Source organism: Pangasianodon hypophthalmus, chromosome 11 (assembly GCF_027358585.1).
Source record: "Pangasianodon hypophthalmus isolate fPanHyp1 chromosome 11, fPanHyp1.pri, whole genome shotgun sequence".
Taxonomy (NCBI): Eukaryota; Metazoa; Chordata; class Actinopteri; order Siluriformes; family Pangasiidae; genus Pangasianodon; species Pangasianodon hypophthalmus.
In genome coordinates, this window is record NC_069720.1 from 15,330,206 (window position 1) to 15,349,958 (window position 19,753).

A 19,753-nucleotide genomic window follows, 5' to 3' on the forward strand; every position below is an offset into this window, starting at 1 on the left:
GCTTCATGTGGCATGCTGCTATGCTCATTTAATTCTGCCTATCAGATTGAAAAATCTGTTTATTGTTTAATATGGCATCAGGAAGTGAAGTAGGGTAGAAAAGTAAATGTGGATGACAGCATGTCATGCTTATGTTTTCCTCAGTGTAGTTTGGTTTCTCAGAAGAATATTAACTGTGTGTGTGACATATGTACACAAGATATATTGAGTGGAATTTGAGACCAGGAGGAAAATACTTTAAGTAGTCTAGTGACATTTTTTGCTATTTGTTCCTTTTCAGAATTGCTGACTGTTGGCTTTTGTGCATCGTCATGCATACCAGTGAAATTCATTCATTTATCTAGTAATTAATGTATTTGTAGTATTGATGTGCGTGTTTAGCTTTGCAAGTCCAGTTCAGCCAGTTCTGCCTTACTTTTTTCACCCTGTTCTATCTAGCCTGTGAGCCCTGTAGACGATGAAGCCTGTTCAATGCTGAAGCTGCAGAAAAGCTGTTGACAAATGCAAACTTTCTGAAGTGTGGTGTTTCTGAAATTTGGCACTTTAGTTTTTAGAGCAGCACAGAGAGCCAAAAAAAAACCCAGAAGCTAGCATGGTTTAGCTGTCTCTCTGTGAGTATGCAAGCCGCACTCTATTTTAATAATAAACTATTAATGAGCACTCAGCATCCCAGAGCAGTAGTGGCTCAATTTTGTGATTTCTGACAATTACTGACCTTCATTTAAGTTTCTAATTGTCTACATGTATTTCTGTGGCTTTGACGCTTAACTGTAGATCAGGTAGTTTCTATGTGTGCTCTGTTCCTGGCAAGTATGTGCTCTTAAAACAATTAATAGTAACACTAAGGTGTGTGTGTGTGTGTGTGTGTGTGTGTGTGTGCGTGTGTGTGCGCGTGCTCATTCAGAGGGAGAATCGGCGGCTGCAGGAAGCCAGCATGCGTTTGGAGCAGGAGAATGATGACCTCGCCCACGAGCTGGTCACTAGCAAGATTGCACTGAGGAACGATTTAGACCAGGTCTGCATCTTCTCTTTTTTCAGTTTATATATTATACACATGACAGAAAAGAAAATTCCCCTAGTTTTGCTGCTGCAGTACTCAGATGGAGCTGTGTTTGTGTCTAGGCGGAGGACAAGGCCGACGTGTTGAACAAAGAGCTGCTGAGCACAAAGCAGCGGCTGGTGGAGACGGAGGAAGAGAAGAGGAGACAGGAGGAAGAGACAGCTCAGGTCTATATTAGCAATGAATTACTCATGTTTCTGTTCCTCAGTAAACCTGTCTGGAGCTGATTAACTTCTGTTAGATTTTAGAATGTCTATAACAGCAGCTCTGACAGTAGGGTTATATTAATGCACTTGTTCTAATACATTATTGTTTCTGTAGTAACCACTTACACAGGGATTTACACATGATGGACGCTCCACGTAATCTAAGGCTAAAAACATGCTTTTATGTAAACAAATACAAATGTATAATCATTGATGTGCTGATGTTTTCTATGAGGAGAACATTTATGGAAGGAGTCTCCAGTGTCAGGGTTTTGTAGCACTCAGAGGTAAAGCTGTAACTTTGTTTTTCACCACAGGAAATTCTTCAGGGCTGAGGACTTTGTGTTTTGTCATTACATTGTATCATGACATGCTGTATTTTTGGTCCTGTTAACTTGAGACGTTGGCAAGGGAACGATTGTTTATAGCGCTCCTAAGCTGTAAGTGACAACAGGATCAACATGCTCCACAGATAAAGTGGTTAAAGATTAGGCTGAAATAACACCAGAGTTTTCCTTCAACAATCGCAGCTAAATGATTCTCTACCACAGAGATAGTTGTCTAAGCAAAGTTTTTTTTTGTTTGTTTTTGTTTTTTTTTTAAATTTAGAGTCACTTTTTAGATGTTTTCTCACAACACTGAGTCGTAATGTACTGCCATTTTTTTTATTTAGCTGAAGGAGGTGTTCAGAAGAGAGTTGGAGAAAGCAGAGTCTGAGATTAAGAAGACCACAGCCATCATTGCTGAGTATAAACAGGTAGCATACACTGCTCCAGTAAATCCTCAGTGTCCACCAGTCACATACGCCTAAGGATGCTGACATTCATATTTCTCAGCTTTTCTACCATTACTCGAATCAGTGGCATATTGCCTGTTATTTCTCTTGATGCTAAGGTAGAGGTGATCTCTGAGCTGAAAGCTGATAATGTTTTTAATATTATCTGTCTAAGATTTGCTCTCAGCTGAGCACCAGGCTGGAGAAACAACAGGCCTCCACCAAGGAGGAGCTGGATATTGTGAAGGTAAAACATCTGATTACAGTTTCCATACGTTTTAATCTCTGTCAAATCAGGAAATTTTATTACTTATTTATTAGTCACTTATTTTGTAACAGTTCAAAAAAAAAAATCCCAATTCGGTTATACTATTCAGATTACTTTACACATCCCTTCCCCTGATAAACCAGTGTTGTATGTCTTGTATTTGCATTTTTGTACATGATAGGCTTTAATATTTGAAGACTCAAAACACTTTTTCATTTTTTCCATACTAACTCAAATCTAGTATTGTAGCATTTCTTAAAAGATTTTTCATTTCTTCACACTCACACCAGTATGCACAACCCAGAAAGAGTTAACCATAAACATGTTTGTAATCGACACTGACACTTCTGTTCTTTATAAAAACCCAAACCTTTAGTCTAACCGGTGTATGTGTATGTCCAAACTCTGTCAGAGTAAAGTGATGGCGTGCGAGCGATGTCGGGAAGTGTTCAGTAAGGACGGGCCCCTGCACGTCCCCGCAGTGACACAGGACAACCGTGATTCAGACCTGGATGAGGAGAAGGACTCTCTGAAGGCTCAGCTGCGGGAGCTGGAGCTGGAACTGGCTCAGACCAAACTGCAGCTGGTGGAGGCCAAGTGCAGGATCCAGGTCAGGGTTTAGACAACACACAGACACACACACAGCCTCAGTGACCTCAGCCCTCTGATTCTTTCATTTCGTCTTGCTGCTGTTTATGGTCTTTATTAAACTTCTTGTGTCCGTTCTGTTCTAGCTGCCAGGTTTGATGCTGATGTATTATTATGAAACTCATAGGACATAGACATATGAAGCAATATATGAAGCAATCCAAGCATTGTCATTGGCAGCTGTGCCATTCAAATTGTTAAGATGGGCTGGTGCACAGCTCTCTAGAGAGTGTGTGCATTTTGATACTTGAATGCAGCTAGTGCAGTGTTGATGCGTGTTGTAAATAAATAAAGAAATAAAACCTATGCTTAGATCCACAAACACTACATCTGTTAAATAGACTTTGTATTTATAAATGCACTTTGTATTGACAGCTAGCTTGTATCATCAGAGTTATCATGCAACTGAGAGATTAGGATTAAAGCTGTTGTTAATTAGTCTTGGCTAATCTTTTCCCACAAATTTAGCCATAGTAACTAATTTAAAATCTGTAACTATAACCAATGTGTGATTTGGGACAAGCATCTTTTTCATTTGTGAATCTTTCTTGTATTTTTACTTCCAAACTTGAAGTACTTAAAGAGATTATACAGGTGCATCTCAACAAATTAGAATGTCATGGAAAAGTTAATTTATTTCAGTAATTCAACTCAAATAGTGAAACTCGTGTATTATATAAATTCAGTGCACACAGACTGAAGTAGTTTAAGTCGTTGGTTCTTTTAATTGTGATGATTTTGGCTCACATTTCACAACAACCCACCAATTCACCATCTCAAAAAATTAGAATATGGTGACATGCCAATCAGCTAATCAGCTCAAAACACCTGCAAAGGTTTCCTGAGCCTTCAAAATGGTCTCAGTTTGGTTCACTAGGCTACACAATCATGGGGAAGACTGCTGATCTGACAGTTGTCCAGAAGACAGACAATCATTGACACCCTTTACAAGGAGGGTAGGCCACAAACATTCATTGCCAAAGAAGCTGGCTGTTCACAGAGTGCTGTATCCAAGCATGTTAACAGAAAGTTGAGTGGAAGGAAAAAGTGTGGAAGAAAAAGATGCTCAACCAACCGAGAGAACCGCAGCCTTGAGAAGCTTGTCAGGCAAAATCGATTCAAGAATTTGGGTGAACTTCACAAGGAATGGACTGAGGCTGGGGTCAAGGCATCAAGAGCCACCACACACAGACATGTCAAGGAATTTGGCTACAGTTGTCATATTCCTCTTGTTAAGCCACTCCTGAACCACAGACAATGTCGGTGGCGTCTTACCTGGGCTAAGGAGAAGAAGAACTGGACTGTTGCCCATTGGTCCAAAGTCCTCTTTTCAGATGAGAGCAACTTTGTATTTCATTTGGAAACCAAGGTCCTAGAGTCTGGACGAATGGTGGAGAAGCTCATAGCCCAAGTTGCTTGAAGTCCAGTGTTAAGTTTCCACAGTCTGTGATGATTTGGTGTGTAATGTCATCTGCTTGTGTTGGTCCACTGTGTTTTTTGAAAACCAAAGTCACTGCACCCGTTTACCAAGAAATTTTAGAGCACTTCATGCTTCCTTCTGCTGACCAGCTTTTTAAAGATGTTGATTTCATTTTCCAGCAGGTTTTGGCACCTGCCCACACTGGTTAAATTACCATGGTGTTGGTGTGCTTGACTGGCCAGCAAACTCACCAGACCTGAACCCCATAGAGAATCTATGGGGTATTGTCAAGAGGAAAATGAGAAACAAGAGACCAAAAAATGCAGATGAGCTGAAGGCCACTGTCAAAGACAGTGGGCTTCCATACCACCTCAGCAGTGCCACAGACTGATCACCTCCATGCCACGCCGAATTGAGGCAGTAATTAAAGCAAAAGGAGCCCCTATCAAGTATTGAGTACATATAAATGAACATACTTTCCAGAAGGCCAACAATTCACTAAAAATGTTTTTTGTATTGGTCTTATGAAGTATTCTAATTTTTTGAGATAGTGAATTGGTGGGTTTTTGTTAAATGTGAGCCAAAATCATCACAATTAAAAGAACCAAAGACTTAAACTACTTCAGTCTGTGTGCATTGAATTTATATAATACACAAGTTTCACTATTTGAGTTGAATTACTGAAATAAATGAACTTTTCCACGACATTCTAATTTATTCAGATGCACCTGTACTTTTCTACTTTAACTTGAGTGTAGAATCTGTCATTTTAATCTTTTACCAGAGGTTGTTTAGTTGAGTAATTGTACTTTTACTTTAGAAACAGTTTTTACCCTCTCTTTATGATAGCACTGCATTTAACCTTGGTGGTGGTTGTTTAAAACTTTTAACTATTATCATTGTAACTTTTTACATTTCTTGTTTTCCTGGATTGTGATGTTTTTCCCCTGATCAGGAGCTGGAGCATCAGAAGGGAGTGCTGATGACTGAAGTCCAAGCTGCCAAAAACTCCTGGTTTAGTAAAACCCTGGGGTCCCTGAAGACTTCAGCAAGCAGTCAGGCACCTCCCTCACCCAAAGAGGGGCAATAGGACTCATACAGGCCTCAGCCAGCGAGGCAGGAGCAGATCCACTGCCTGGCACTTGCATGGGAATGACAAGGCTGTCTGAACACTACTAAACTCTGTGTGGTAATGCAGTATTCCCTCTCACACTGGGGGAGACAGGTGGACAGGAAGGTAGAACCACCTGAACTGCTGATCTGAAGACCAGAGCATCAATAGTGGCAAAGCAGATTTAATTTTATGAATGCCAAATGTATGAAAAGCAGTGTCATTATTACTATTTGACAACTGTTGGAGCAACCATTTTCATTACAATCATTGAGTCAATCAGTGAGTGCTTGAAAAAATTGTCACCCACTGAAGCAGCTTTTCCTTTCTCAAATAAAATCAAGTGGGCTAATAGGCTATTTACTACATTAAAGAAAGACTTCTATTTAGTATTGTTAAGCACAAATAACCTGAATTACATTACAAATGCAATCCATAAACATTGGTACAATACATTTACATGATGGCAAACAACAAATCGTGTTTTCATAAACTTAAGATTGATGCAAAGAGAGTAAAGTTTTTTTTTGTTTGTTTTTTTTTTTTTTTTTTGTATAAATATGAAGTCAGGTGTCTGCGTTTGTGAATTCTGGTTTAGGTGACCACTCTATTGCACATTTCTTAGTCAGAGGTCATATTTATCCAGAGTTCTCAGTGCATTGGAAGACAGCAGTTAAGAATATACAGGAATATGCAGGAATATGCAGGAGCAGTGTCTCGGGCAGTGCAGCAGTTCCACCTAGTGGCAGTTTCCAGTACTGCAGAGTACTGAATTTATTTACCTACTTTGACTGTTATACTTTTAAAGGTGGAATTCCTATATAACATTACTAATAAGGTTTTATCTTGAGATTATCTACATGTTTATAATTGTAGCTTTTTTATTTGAGAGAGGGAATACTGCATCCAGACTAAAAAAAATCCCTGTTTTTCTATATAGTAATAACTAATGTTTAATTGTTTTGTCATGTGTATAACTAAATGTTTAATTGTTTTTTATCTTGTACAGTTCTGAGAGGAATGTTGTCTTTTTTTTTTTTTTTTTTTTTTTTTTTTTTTTTAAACCATTTTTGAATTTAAAAGTATGTAAATATTAACGGCTTAAAGCACAGTGTTCTACACAACTGTAATTCAAAAATGACATTCCTGCTTTACTGCTCTTACTCTCCCAGTGGCTGGAGCTGTGATAACCAAGCCTCTGAGAGCGCACAGCTGCATCGCTCACTCTGCGCTGGGATTTGAGAGCTGGAGAATCCTTCCTGCAAATGCAATGGTTTGTACACACTGTGTAATTTAATGTAAATTCACCCAGTCTTGGGAAAACAGTGTGTGTCCCTATAGCAGGAGCCACACATCATAAATGTGCCAAGAAGTCTTCGCAGATGTTCCCACACAGGCAACTCTATGTCCATTTTTGTCAGGCTTATTCATTAGAAAAACACGTTCTGTGATATTGTGGTCTTGCTGATTACGTTGTGCATTCATTAGTGCAGGTAACTGTAGAACAAACAGAACAAACTTCAATGTCTTTGTCTCTATACCAAGGTTTCTTCACTCACTTGGCTTCCTAAAGGTCATCATTTGTGACCCCTAGAATTTCTTAAACCACATGGATCTTAACACACTCTAACAAGATGTCTTTATTGTGAATACACTTTTATTGTTCATTTTTACTGTGGTTGAAATATGTATACTTATCTCCTATTTTGTAATTTCTGAAATTGCGTGCTGCCAAGCATTAGTTTAATATTAACCAATATCAAGTGCAATCTACTCTTTGCATAGCATTATGGTTGATTTAATAGATTATAAGGCACAGGAGATGTTCCTTCTGAGCTCTTTAGATTTGACAGTGTGAGTCGTTAGGGGGGATGATGGTATTTACAGGTACACCAACCTGTCCCAGTTGAAAAAACTATGTGACAAATAAACCCTGATTCTTGTTCTGTTGAAGTTTGAATTTGATTCACTTCTTTGTTTTTTGTGTATGCATTTTGCAGCTCTTATTTGTAGTTTTTAAGGAACTGTGTGGCTAAAAATGAAATTCATCATGCAAAATCATAAGGGCATTATTCTGTCCAGCAGGGTCATGGCGGTACCATAGTCCATCATAGGAACACTGGGCAGAGGCAGGGTAGCTTTAAAGGTATATTACTAGGTAAAGGATACATACTAATGGTACAAAAGGTGAACCTTTGCCGGTACCACCCAGCAATATAGAAAAGAACAGTTGCGTACCCTTTTTCTAAGAGCATATGGTGGTAGGACGACAAAAAAAAAGTTGTATCTGAGTAAAGTATCTGAGCCTCAGTCACTTGGAGAGTGTTTTTAACTGATGGTAACTGAAGCCTTGAAGCATATTACAAAAAGCATTTGCAGTCAAGAACAGTCAGGAGACACTACAAAAGCAGTCTGACATCAGAATAGAGTTTTATTTATAACTGTAAATGGCTTATGCATGCTAAATATTGAACAAAGTTTTACTTTTTTTTTTTTGTCAAATAAGTTTTTTATTCAGTCATTGAATAACCTTACAATAATCACAAGTTCCAGTATGAATTTTCTTATATGCACAAAAACTTACAAATAAAAAAATAAAATAAAAATAACACAGTAAATGTAACACCCCTTCTCCAGCCTGTTAATATAAGATACACTGACATTCAAAACAACTTTTAAGTTACTTTACATTGCATTAAGGAATAGAATTACTCTTGAGGTAACAGAAGAAAGGGTCCCAAATCTTGTGAAACTGTCCAATGTTGCCCTTTAAAAGATATCTGATTCTCTCCAAGTGCAGAGTAGATATCAGTTCCTCAAGCCATAGTTTGGCAGCAGGAGGATTAACCTTCTTCCAGAACAAAGTTTTACATTTTAGCCTGTCTCTACCCTCCACCGAACCCTGATCTTATCCCAGGCTTTAGGCTTGAACCATAAGATTACACATAGGACTACTGAATTAGTTCTTTATTAATGTTAGCCACAATTCATAAAGTAACCTGAGCTATAAATGGGTTGTGCTTGCTAAATGATTAAGTTTCACATACAGAGATTTTAACATACATACATTTTAAACTTTCTATAACCTGAACCAAGACCCAACTCTGTCCTTACCTTTAGGCCCTAACTATAATGTTAAACATAGGACTACTGAATTATTTCTTTATTAATTTTACCTACAGTTCACTAAGTAACTAAGTATCTGTAAGAAAGCATCTAAATGAATCCATCTACTACTTTAGAAAATGATGTCCTACACAGGATTGATGTCATCAAAGTAGTTATCCGCAAAGCGGAGCATCTGTTGCACTGCAGTTAGGAGCAGGATGTCACAGTTCAGCTCCAAGTCCAGCTCATGACTGTAGTTCTTCACTGGCATTATATTAGACATGGGTAGGCCTACACGATTACTCGTCTCCTGGAACTGCAGTGTCACAGAAAAAACAATAATGTTACTGAATAACCAAAGAAGAAGTAGTTGTTCCTCAGATAGTTGTACTCTGTGATTACTGAACTGAGCTCTGGATAATGTTAGAGATTATTACATTTGGTACATCTTTTCCGTCTAATTCATATTTCAAGCTATAGCGTGTAAGATTCTGGACTTTTGCCATCTCTGGTAGAAACATGCTACTGCAAGCCATTTGAGGAAGAACTTGTGGAAGTATTTCGTAATGTGGGTTATGCTGTACTGTTCTCCAGCATGATCTAAAGAGTATGCCTGATACACGCCAGTGGTGTACTGGCATACTGTTTGGTACAATAGTATGCAGTTGGGATCTATTTTTTTCTGCTTATGTTTCCTCAGTTTTAATGAAGCATTGTGAAAATAAAAACTATTGTGCATAGTTCACATCTCCAACACCAACAGACACAAGCTAGCACACTAACTCTTTCTAGCTATCTAAATTAAAAGCAGCTTAGAGAATGAAGTTATCACAGTTGATCACTTGCGATGTGTGCATTTTTACTGCCTGATTATTAGCCTTGATGACTCAGTATCACCACTTATAACTGTATTTACATATAATTTGAAGTACAAAAATACAAATAAACACAAAAACACCCCCTGTTAGTCACTAGCTGGCTGTTCTCTAGCTAAAAAAAAAACAAAAAAAACTTAAAAACGTGGGAACAATACAAATCCCCCAATGAGGATAAATCGGAGTATCATTCACATCAGCTTGTTCGTCAATTCAAACTTCACACCCTTAACACAGCACTGAGTGTAATCTGTTATTACAGGATTGTCAAACCATTTCACAGCCCTCATTTTTGTCCCCTAACTCAATAATCCCTCACTTAGTTTCAGTAACCACTCTATCCTTCATACATATAAGCTTTATAGTTATAGTAAACGAGTAGTTTACCTTTTGACTAGCATCTATTATTATGTATATTGTTTTTATTATTTTGTTGTTTTGTTGTTATCATAAGAAATAAGCACTGGTGTGACTGTGATGTGTGTATAGCCTTCTTCGAGTGCACGTCTATTGGTTTGTACTGCAGAAATGGGGCGTGGTTGATCAGTTTATGGTGGTGAAACTGTCACCCTTCATGCTTAAAATTTACTGCTGGGATTAACTCCTATTCCTCACTCAGTTGCTCTGAAATGGGCTAATAAGGGGACTAATAGATTCTAGCCCGTTTCTGTGATGCAGTCTGTTGTACGTTATCAGTAGGCATGTTATGGACTCAGTCTCGGGGGTATTGAACCTGAACCAAGTGTATTATTATTTAAGTATTATCATTTTTTCACTAAAATGTGTTTGGGGGAGAAGCTAAAAGTACATAGACTAAGCATACAGTGTCTAATGAAAGTACAATTTACAGAAAAGTCCAGACGACAGAACCGTATGTTTTGTGTTTTTTGGTTTGATCGAAAGGGTTGAATTATTTCTGTTTACCGTGTTTTTCATCTGGCCAACACCCTAACCTCTACTCTGAAAATTCGACAAAGTAGCACAGTTAAAAGCGACACTGGGGAGCCTTCTTAAGTGATTAATGAAATGTTCTGTTGAGAATTTAACTTAAATTTTTTTTTTTTTTTTTTTTTTTTTTTTTGCATTGGGGATAAACTAATTATTCATCATGCCATGTGAACCCATGATGCTCACGTCTTGGCGTTTCCATCGCTAATAAGCTATCTATGTATTTCAGACCAATAAAGAGGCCATGTTTGAAATGTTTAGTTTATTATGTAGTAATTTTACTACATAATAAGGTTTAATTTAATCAAAATCAACTTTTTGCAATCTGATTTTTGTGTTCAAGCCAATGAACATTTTACATTCAGCTAAGTATTGTTTTGGTATGGAGAGTCAAGATGTTGTTGTTGCTGTTATTATTATTATTATTATTATTATTATTATCATCAGTGAGACTTTGTAATATAATGTATTGGTCAACCCTAATAGTTTAATTATTGAGCTAGTGATGGTTTTAGCCCTCCCATATAATATCACCAGCCGCCACTGCATCAAGTTATTGCTATGCAGTAAGACAGTGAGTAAAATCAGGCACTACAGACCAGTAACAGCTAAAACAGCCTCCACATAACCTCCTTACCTTAGTCTTGATGTAGGCACTGAAGTAAATGTTCTGTAGATCTTTTCCCACATCAGGACAAACTTCATCTACTTTAGTGAGCAGAACAATTTGAGGAATTCCTGAAAACAGACACTAATCATCAATGGTTTACATATTGATTTTTCATGTTTTGTAGGCTGGATATGTGTTAAAAGTAACATACCCAGTGAGTTGACCCTCTGGCGAATCGCTGCGAGTTTTTCCTCCACTTTACTGGGCAGGAGGGACACTTTACCAGCGTCCAGGACATAGGCAACACAGTGGACTTTGTCCTGCAGAGTGACAGGCTTGAGAGCCACTCTATCATCTGGCTGAAATGCTGCTGCAGGGTTGAACTGGACCAAGAGTTTTACAGTATTGCAGTCAGACAAGTAAAGTGCATTTGGCTATGGCAGTAAGTGGAGATTATAATAGGAGAATATTATAATATTATAATATACACTATTATAAAGATTTATTATGTAAGGTTATAATGATAAATTCATAGAAAAAAAAATGTGAACATGGTCAGGAAAGAATGAAGGTTGACTGGCCATTGAAGCTAGCAGTGGTAATAATGCTAACTGCTAGTCATGTTAGATTTATTTTGTCCATAGCATCTTTAATACCTGATAGTTAACTGTAAACATAAAGACTCATGGTTCTGTACTCACTTTATACCGGTCTGGGATGTAACCTTTTATGATGCTGCTGATGTCATCAATGTCCAGTCCAGCCCCTGATGACTCCTCCAATCCCATAGTGTCACAGAAAATCAACGGCAAAGCATTTCCCTCACGGCCAGCCTTCACTGTGTAGGTGCGGAACTATCAACCAAGAGAGATCACACAGAAAAGGTCAGTCACTAATGTTTTAATAAATTAAGCATCTCTACTCCACAAAAAGACTCTTAAGGCTTCCCTAGTTAAAATCATTTGAAGCTTGAGTTCTAGTAATGGTAGAAAGTAATGGTAGAAAGTAAACCTGATCATGAGAGTTCACACCTGGGTAGTGATGCTGGTGCCTGAAGATCCTGACATGGCTTGGCTGGTCACATGGCCCCTGAACACAGAGTTGATGGAGTTGAAGAAACTGGACTTCCCAGCACCAATAGGACCGATCAGCAGAACCCGGATCCTGTTCACAGTGCTAATCAGGGGTTTGTAAGTCTTGATTGATTCCATGAGCTCTGCTCTTCTTCTGCAAAAAAAAATTGGTTCAAGAGCTGAAACAATCCATATACTGAGAAATATGATCAATGAAGTCTAAAACATACTCAGCTGTCCAGAGAACGTTCCTCCATGGTTTCTGCACAGAAGCTTGGGGAGCAATTTTGGGTGCTAAAAAAACCCAAAACATTACATAATTTAAAATTATAAAATATATTAATATATACAAAATATATTACAAAATTTTAATATATAGCATTCTGTACTGTAACCTTGTTTTTACACAAATAATCAGAACTAAATAATCATAATTTCTTATAACTCATAACTGTATTAATATTACTAGCATTGCTATGGAGGTTCACAGATCAATTAAAAAAAGACATGACTGATTTGGGGACTGCAGATGGAAATCAACATCTCTTCTTAAAAGAGATGTTGTACGTGGTCCATGAAAAATAAGAATATAAATCTAAGTATTTTATAATTAAATGCAAATAGAATAATTTGTCCATTACACTTAATTTGAATAGTCTGCTTTATAGACACCCAACAAACGACAAATCTTTTGTCATGAACCAGCTTCTCAACTGATTCTCAGCAGGCCAACAGTTTACTTGTTGATGATTAACATAAAATATATAGACTATTAATTTTTCTAATCTCTAGTGGTACTTTAAATTCGGTCAAGGTGTAATATATTTACTAAATATACTGTATGACATGCTGTTGAAATATAAACAGTTTGCTAACTGAGGTTCTAGCAGACTATTCAAATAAAGTGTTACCAAAATAACCAAAATGGCACATATTCCTAATGCACAATATTTGCACAAAGAAATCAAAATCCAGCCGTTTTTTTGTACTCAGTGGAAAATCGGTCACTGTCTTAGTGTATGTGACTAAAAGGTAGAAAATCTGCAGGAACATGACCATGCTATGCCACAAAATATGCAATGCATTTACTGTCTTTTTTGAAAACCAAAATCTGAAGCAATTTGCCCTATAGAATTATTTAGCAACTTACCATCTGTTACCTTGAAGACTTCACATTCACTCAGACTATAATTCATCCCGTTGACATCAGAGAGGTGCCGATTTAATTGATGATAGTTTGTACGCAACGTGCGGGGCCTTGGACCAGAATTATTTACTGAATGATTATTTTCATTAAACCTGTAGATGTTGCTAAGATTACAGTACACTTGTGCACTGTTACTGTATAGGAAATACACTTCTTGCCCAAAGCAAGGACCTCCATTATAGTCATCATAACGAGCTTTGTTGCCATTAGGTGTTGTAACTTTAAACTGGACCGGGGTCGTGCCTTGGAGTCTGAACAGAAATGCCTTTTCATCATTAATATATTGCCTTGTTTGAGTGTAATCTTTACTGGTGTAGCCCCCAAAGATGTCGCCTGTGTCGGAATAGGCCACAATCAGTGTCGGTCCTTGGTGGTCACATCTCTGGTGGAAAGCTGAAGCTGTGTATCCATGAATGCTGGCTTTGTACAGGAGGTGCAGTTCAACATCCCCCAGCAAGGAGCATATCTGTTTTTTCTCGTCTTCGGTTAAGTTAGAAGAAGGAGAGTTCAAGCCAGGTGCTTCGAAGTAAAATTCTGAGAAGGACTTGAAAATAAGAGAGGTGAATGCATGATCATTCTACAGCAGAGTAAAGTCATCAAAACAAGGGCATTATTTGGTAAAACATATCCCACTTACCCCAGTGGTGTGTAAAAGCTTATGGTTGCTAGTATCAGCCAACAATGTACACTATATTGCCAAAAGTATGTGGACACCTCACAAATAACAACCATATGTGCTTTGTAAACATCCCATTCTAGATTTAGTCCCCCACTTTTGCTGTTGTAATAACCTCCACTCTTCTGAAAAGGCTTTCCAGCCACAAGAGCATTACTGAGGTCAGAATTCTTCCACTCCAGCCTTGGCAAACCATGTCTTCATGGAGCTCACTTTGTGCACAGGAGCACTGTCATGCTGGAACAGGTTTGGGGCCCTTAGTTCCAGTGATTCAAAATCTTAATGTTACAGCATACAAAGATATTCTATACAATTCTGTGCTCCCAACTTTGTGGCAACAGTTCGGGGAGGAACCACATATGGGTGTGACGTTCAAGTGTCCACAAACTTTTGGCCGTATATAGTGTATTTTTAAGCAAAGTGGATTGAGCCTGACCCAGGCTCAGGATTGAATAGAGGATCCTGGAGCTGCGATGCAGCATAGCTATCATGTTCAAATAATTTATCGATGTTGAATCACATTTTCTGATACTTTGGGATAGCTCATGGAACCAGTCTGAAAGTATTGATCAGAACACGAACTTCAGCAAGCCTTTGGAAAACAGCACTGCTGCAGTATGGCAATCAGTTAAAAGCATCACTAAGTACAAGAAAAGTGTTCACAAGTCACACCGTCCCCCAAACTGGCCAACCAACTTAATGGTATTTACACTTAATGGTATTTACACATTTACACTCAGCCATCCTCCACTCTACTTAACGTTTGTCACTCCTCACCCCTCATTTTTGAGGAGAAGGATGTTTACAGGTTATTCAAATGCCAGAACCTCAGGAAAGTAGGGGATGCAGATGGAATTTCACCTGGCACACTGAAACACTGTGCGAGCCAGCTAACCCCTGTTTTCATTGAGATTTTCAACCTCTCCATTGCATGTACAATCATGCTTCAAGACATCCATTATCATTCCCATTCCAAAGAAGGACAATATAAACTGCCTAAGTGACTACAGGCCTGTGGCCTTAGCATCACTTGTCATGAAATGGTCCGATCGGTTGGCTCTCTCTCACCTCTAGTCTGTCACTGACCCACTCCTTGACCCAATGCAGTTTGCTTATAGAGCAAATCACACAGCTGATGTCGCAGCTGATGTCATCTGGACACTCATGTTTGAGTCAGAGTCATGTTTGCGGACTTCAACTCTGCCTTTAATACAGTTCTGCCAGAATGACCCTACAACAAACTGCTACAGCTGAGTGTGGAGTACAGTACAGTATTTGTGTCTGCAAAAGAATTTCCAAAACATTAGATTCAGCATAGAACACTGCAAAGACCATCATCAACAAGTGGAGAAAATAGGGCAACCCAGTGACATTACCAAGAACAGGATGTCCCTCCAAAATTGGCGAGAGGACAAGATGAAAACTTATCAGGGAGACTGTAATTATTATTTTAGAATTTTTTTTTTCTTTTCTTCTCAACAGCTGGGACTGGGGCTCCACCCAAGATAGAGGGAATAATGGATAGCTCCACATACCAATCTATATTGCCACCAAACCTGCAGACCTCTGTTAGTCAACTGAAAATGAAGAAAAATTTAACCTTCCAGCACAATAATGACCCAAAGCACAAATCCAAGTCAACAAAGGAATGTCAATATATTGGAATGTCCCCGTCAGGGCCAGATCTAAATCCTATAGAAAACCCGTGGAATGACTTGAAGAGGGCTGTGCACAGGAGATCCCCATACAATTTAATAGATCTGGAGCACTTTTGCAATGAAGAGTGGAATACAATTGCCAAATCAAGATATACTAAGTTGGAAGACTCTTACCCAAAAAGACTGTGTGCTGTATTACAAGCAAAAAGTGCTTTAACAAAGTATTAGTTAAGGGGTGTGCGCACGTATTAGGCCGGTCACAATTAGATTCAATTCATGATACTGGCTTCATGATTCGATTCGATTCAATTCAATTCTCAGAATATTTTGAACATAATTTGAATGAAGAAAAATTATGACAGAAAAGACTCCTTTTTTAATTCTGAATCATAAAGAATGCAAAACAACATGCTTTTTGTCTATATAAAATTAAATAAATTAAAAATTGTTATGAACAGAGGTTTAATATTGTAAACAAAATGTACTACAGGTTCAGCATATCTTAAAAATAAATAAATTTTAAATTCTCCCAAAAATTTGATTGAATAAACAAAGTCTCAGACCTGGGGGAAATAATCAAGTGAAACATAATGAGCGCCATAGCAGTGCCTTAGGCATCATTTTACCCTAAATAGAGCTCCAAAGTCAGCTAAAATGTCCGGATTCTGCAGCTTCTTTCTCAGGCACCATAGATCGCAGGGGCACAGGGCTGGTGTTGTTTGAAAGCTAGTGAAGAGCTCTTTTTAACTGTTGTAGTAACATAACATGGTGTAACCATATAACCTATAATACGTGCCATTCGTTGCAATCCAGTGTATGACAGTGTATATTCAGTAAAAGGAAATGTTATTACAATGTTGGATATATACACTCACCTTCTACTTTATTAGGAAAAGCTGTACACCTGCTTATTCATGCAATAATGCAATCAGCCAATCTACATGGATCTCAGGCTACAGTGGGCATAGGCTCACCAAAACTGAACAGTTGACAGTTGGAAAACATTGCTTGGTCTATTTCTGATCTTTAATTTCCCAGTTTCAGTAAGCCTGTGATTCTTGTTCCTTGCTGACAGGAGTGGAACCCACTGTGGTCTTCTGCTGTTGTAGGCTGTAAACAGTGGTGATTTATGTTACTGAAGCCTTTCTGTTGACTTGAACCAGTCTGGCCATTCTCCTCTGAGCTCTCTCATCAACAAGGCAATTCTTTTTGGTTTTTACACCATTCTGTGTAAATTCTAGATAGTGAAAATCTCAAGAGCTCAGCAGTTTCTCAGATACTCAAACCAGCCCATCTTGAACCAAGAACAATTGATTGGATAATTGCGTGAATGTGCAGGTGTAAAAGTGTAAAGTGGACAGTGAGCGGATATTATCAATATATTTAATGTATTGAATTAATATAGCCCTGGGAGGTCAGATATCTTCTTTACAAGTTAAAAAGACATTTTACAATAATTTGAGAGAAAATAAAATTCAACAATGCTCATGCAACAGTTAATTGCTAGTTTGGAAATGTAAAAAAAAAAAAAAGGCACCATCTCTTTGTACATTCCATATAGGCATACCTTCTTTAACGCCGCTATCTCCATGTTTAGGGTGTATCTGGTTATATCAGATGTTACCTATGAAAGGGACAGAAAGCAGATAGTCCCACAGGTGTGTAGGCCTTCAGGTGAAACAGATACATTGCTATATAAAAAAAAAAGACTAAAAATATATAAAACATTTACAATTATCATTTACACTTAGGCTATGCAGACAGCATGCTGACATCTAACAGTGCCATTAAAAGCTAACACATGGGACTGGGGGACAGTGATTTTGCTCTAAACAAAGCCTGACAGTGACAAAAATGATCTTAAAACTTATCAGTTTTAAAACTATACACAATCTTAAAACTATACACAATTCAATTCAATTTTATTGTCATTGTACTAATACAAGGATTGTACAGTATAACAAATCCATCAGTGGACAGTGGATAGATTTTAACTAAGCGGACTTCTTGCGAAAACTGTGATGAATTTACTGGTTGCACATTTGCACTATTTATCCATATAGTACACAATAATAGAAGGGATTTATTTATAATCGCACTATCCGGAGCACACAGATGAGAATAGGTTCCCTTCTGAGTCTGGTTCCTCTCAAGGTTTCTTCCTCATATCATCTCAGGGAGTTTTTCCTTGCCACCGTCGCCTCTGGCTTTCTCATTAGGGATAAATTCACATATTTACAATATATTTTTTTGAATCCATTTATTTCTGTAAAGCTGCTTTGTGACGATGTCCATTGTTAAAAGTGCTATACAAATAAAACTGAATTGAATTGAATTGAAATCACAATACGCACAAGCAGTCTTAAAATTTAAGATCTTAAATATAAGATCTTAAAACTTCTTACAGCTATACTCATTTTCAGTTAATATTTTGATTTGACTTGTATTTCCATTTAAATGTGTAGGCCAGTGTATTTCTGCATGCCCAGTCTGCTACTGAATCGAAACTGATCAACTTTCACCACAAAACGAAACCGTTAACAGCTCGGATGAGGGTCTTTCAGGAAAATAAGCTTCTCCTCAAATAAACATCATTTTCATTAATGAGCACAAGCAAGTCCATTTCAAACGTGTATTTTACACGCAGGTTGTCATAATTAAGTTGCATATGATAGAAAATTGTCTTGATTAATTTATATAGACTACCGCCTCAACCTATAAATTAAAACCAAAAATCAGAAATAAAAACAAAATATTTTGTCAGAAATGAACTTACCCAATACGATTAGGAACTTTATCTGTTAAGTGTTAGAGACTTGCCTTTATAGAGCTCTCTGCACACGCACTGGAGCCGGAGGTGTTTATTATCCACTGTGTGTGGAGTGAGGGAGGAGGAGTCTCTCTCTCTCTCTCTCTCTCTCTCTCTCTCACACACACACACACACACACACACACACACACAGAGCGCCACAGCAGCTCTTAAAAAATATATTAAAAAATAATTAGAATGAGAATCAAAATTAATGTTTCAAATAGATTACTACTTATAAACACTTTCATTTTGCTTAATTTCTTTCTATTTGAGTATTTTTTCGCGAATGCGGTAAAGTGCTCAGGCAAGGTCCTGTCAGTGTTACAGCTCTCGGAAAGAATCTGTTTCAGTATTATGTGGCTCTTGTGGTAGGTGGGGTGTGTGGGGTCAGGTGAGGTTTTTTGTGTATGTTTCTAGATCAGACATGTCAAACTCAACTCCACATCCGGCCTGTGATACAATTATATCCGACCCCCGAGATAATTTCATATGGCTATTATTAACGGCCCGCTGGCAAATCACACTCACACCACTCATACTACAAATCCCACAATGCACTGCAACATCTGCCGCGCAGTGAAGAGCTGTGAGCGCCAGCCCCGCCTTCTTGCTGCTTTAATGACGCACTCATCAGTGGACAGCGGTGAATGCATGGGTCAGCGCCTATACAGTGACATTTAAGCTAGCCACCCCCAAAAAATGGCCAAACGAAAAGTGAAAACAGGGGGAGGCAGAGTACCTGTTTGTTGCTATTGAAGGTAAACCTGTGTGCCTTGTTTGCGGAGCTAATGTGGCTGTAATTAAAGAATATAACATGAGACGGCACTATGAGACGAAACATCAGGACAAGTACAAAAACCTGGACACAGCTTGTTCATATCTGAAATATTCTCATTTTGCTTGAAGGTATTGTTAAGGAAAAACACAACTGTTTTACATTTTATTTATTTTTTGAAACATTATAGTAGTCTGGCTGTTCAAATTCACATTTCTGTTTAAATCATAGTCAGTTTTAAACTGTTGAATAAATGTTGATCCTGTTTGGCCCGCAACGTAGACCATGTTTTAAGTTAAAAAGGGCTGCCTGCCAGACACTTAACATCCTCACAAATTTCTAGCACTGCACTACTGAGAGCATTCTGAGAGACTGCATTACTGTCTGGTTTGGCAGAGTGTGGTACAGGCAGCTGAGCAAATCACAGGCAGCAAACTCAGGAACTTGGAGGACATCTACCAGACACGCTGCATGAGGATGGCTCACAATATAATGGCAGATTGCACTCATCCAGCTCACAACC

At 38.1% G+C, this 19,753-nt stretch overlaps 2 protein-coding genes across 7 annotated transcripts in view; one reads left to right on the forward strand and one right to left on the reverse strand.

Annotated features, from left to right (window-relative positions):
- Positions 1 to 7,448, forward strand: part of rabgap1l (RAB GTPase activating protein 1-like) — a 117,052-nt gene extending 109,604 nt beyond the window's left edge. For all 5 annotated transcript variants that reach the window (XM_026919028.3, XM_026919036.3, XM_026919044.3 and 2 more), the window contains 6 exons: positions 905 to 1,015; positions 1,123 to 1,227; positions 1,940 to 2,023; positions 2,217 to 2,288; positions 2,722 to 2,919; positions 5,333 to 7,448. In XM_026919028.3, coding sequence (XP_026774829.1) covers positions 905 to 1,015; positions 1,123 to 1,227; positions 1,940 to 2,023; positions 2,217 to 2,288; positions 2,722 to 2,919; positions 5,333 to 5,467 — 705 coding nt within the window. In that variant the 3' untranslated portion in view covers positions 5,468 to 7,448. The remainder of the gene's footprint in view (positions 1 to 904; positions 1,016 to 1,122; positions 1,228 to 1,939; positions 2,024 to 2,216; positions 2,289 to 2,721; positions 2,920 to 5,332) is intronic.
- Positions 7,449 to 7,899: 451 nt separating this feature from the next.
- On the reverse strand, positions 7,900 to 18,550 carry LOC113535381 (interferon-induced protein 44-like). 2 transcript variants are annotated; one of them, XM_026928641.3, is made up of 9 exons: positions 18,464 to 18,550; positions 17,211 to 17,267; positions 13,253 to 13,853; positions 12,333 to 12,396; positions 12,061 to 12,256; positions 11,731 to 11,883; positions 11,241 to 11,412; positions 11,057 to 11,157; positions 7,900 to 8,912 (listed from the first exon to the last, which is right to left on the reverse strand). In XM_026928641.3, exons 2-9 carry the CDS (start codon positions 17,232 to 17,234, stop codon positions 8,742 to 8,744), a joined length of 1,482 nt encoding a protein of 493 aa, XP_026784442.3. In that variant the 5' UTR covers positions 17,235 to 17,267; positions 18,464 to 18,550; the 3' UTR covers positions 7,900 to 8,741. The 2 variants fall into 2 exon arrangements, with proteins under 2 accessions (XP_026784442.3, XP_053094328.1); XM_053238353.1 differs by having other exon boundaries at positions 18,420 to 18,525.
- Between the last annotated feature and the right edge of the window lie 1,203 nt (positions 18,551 to 19,753).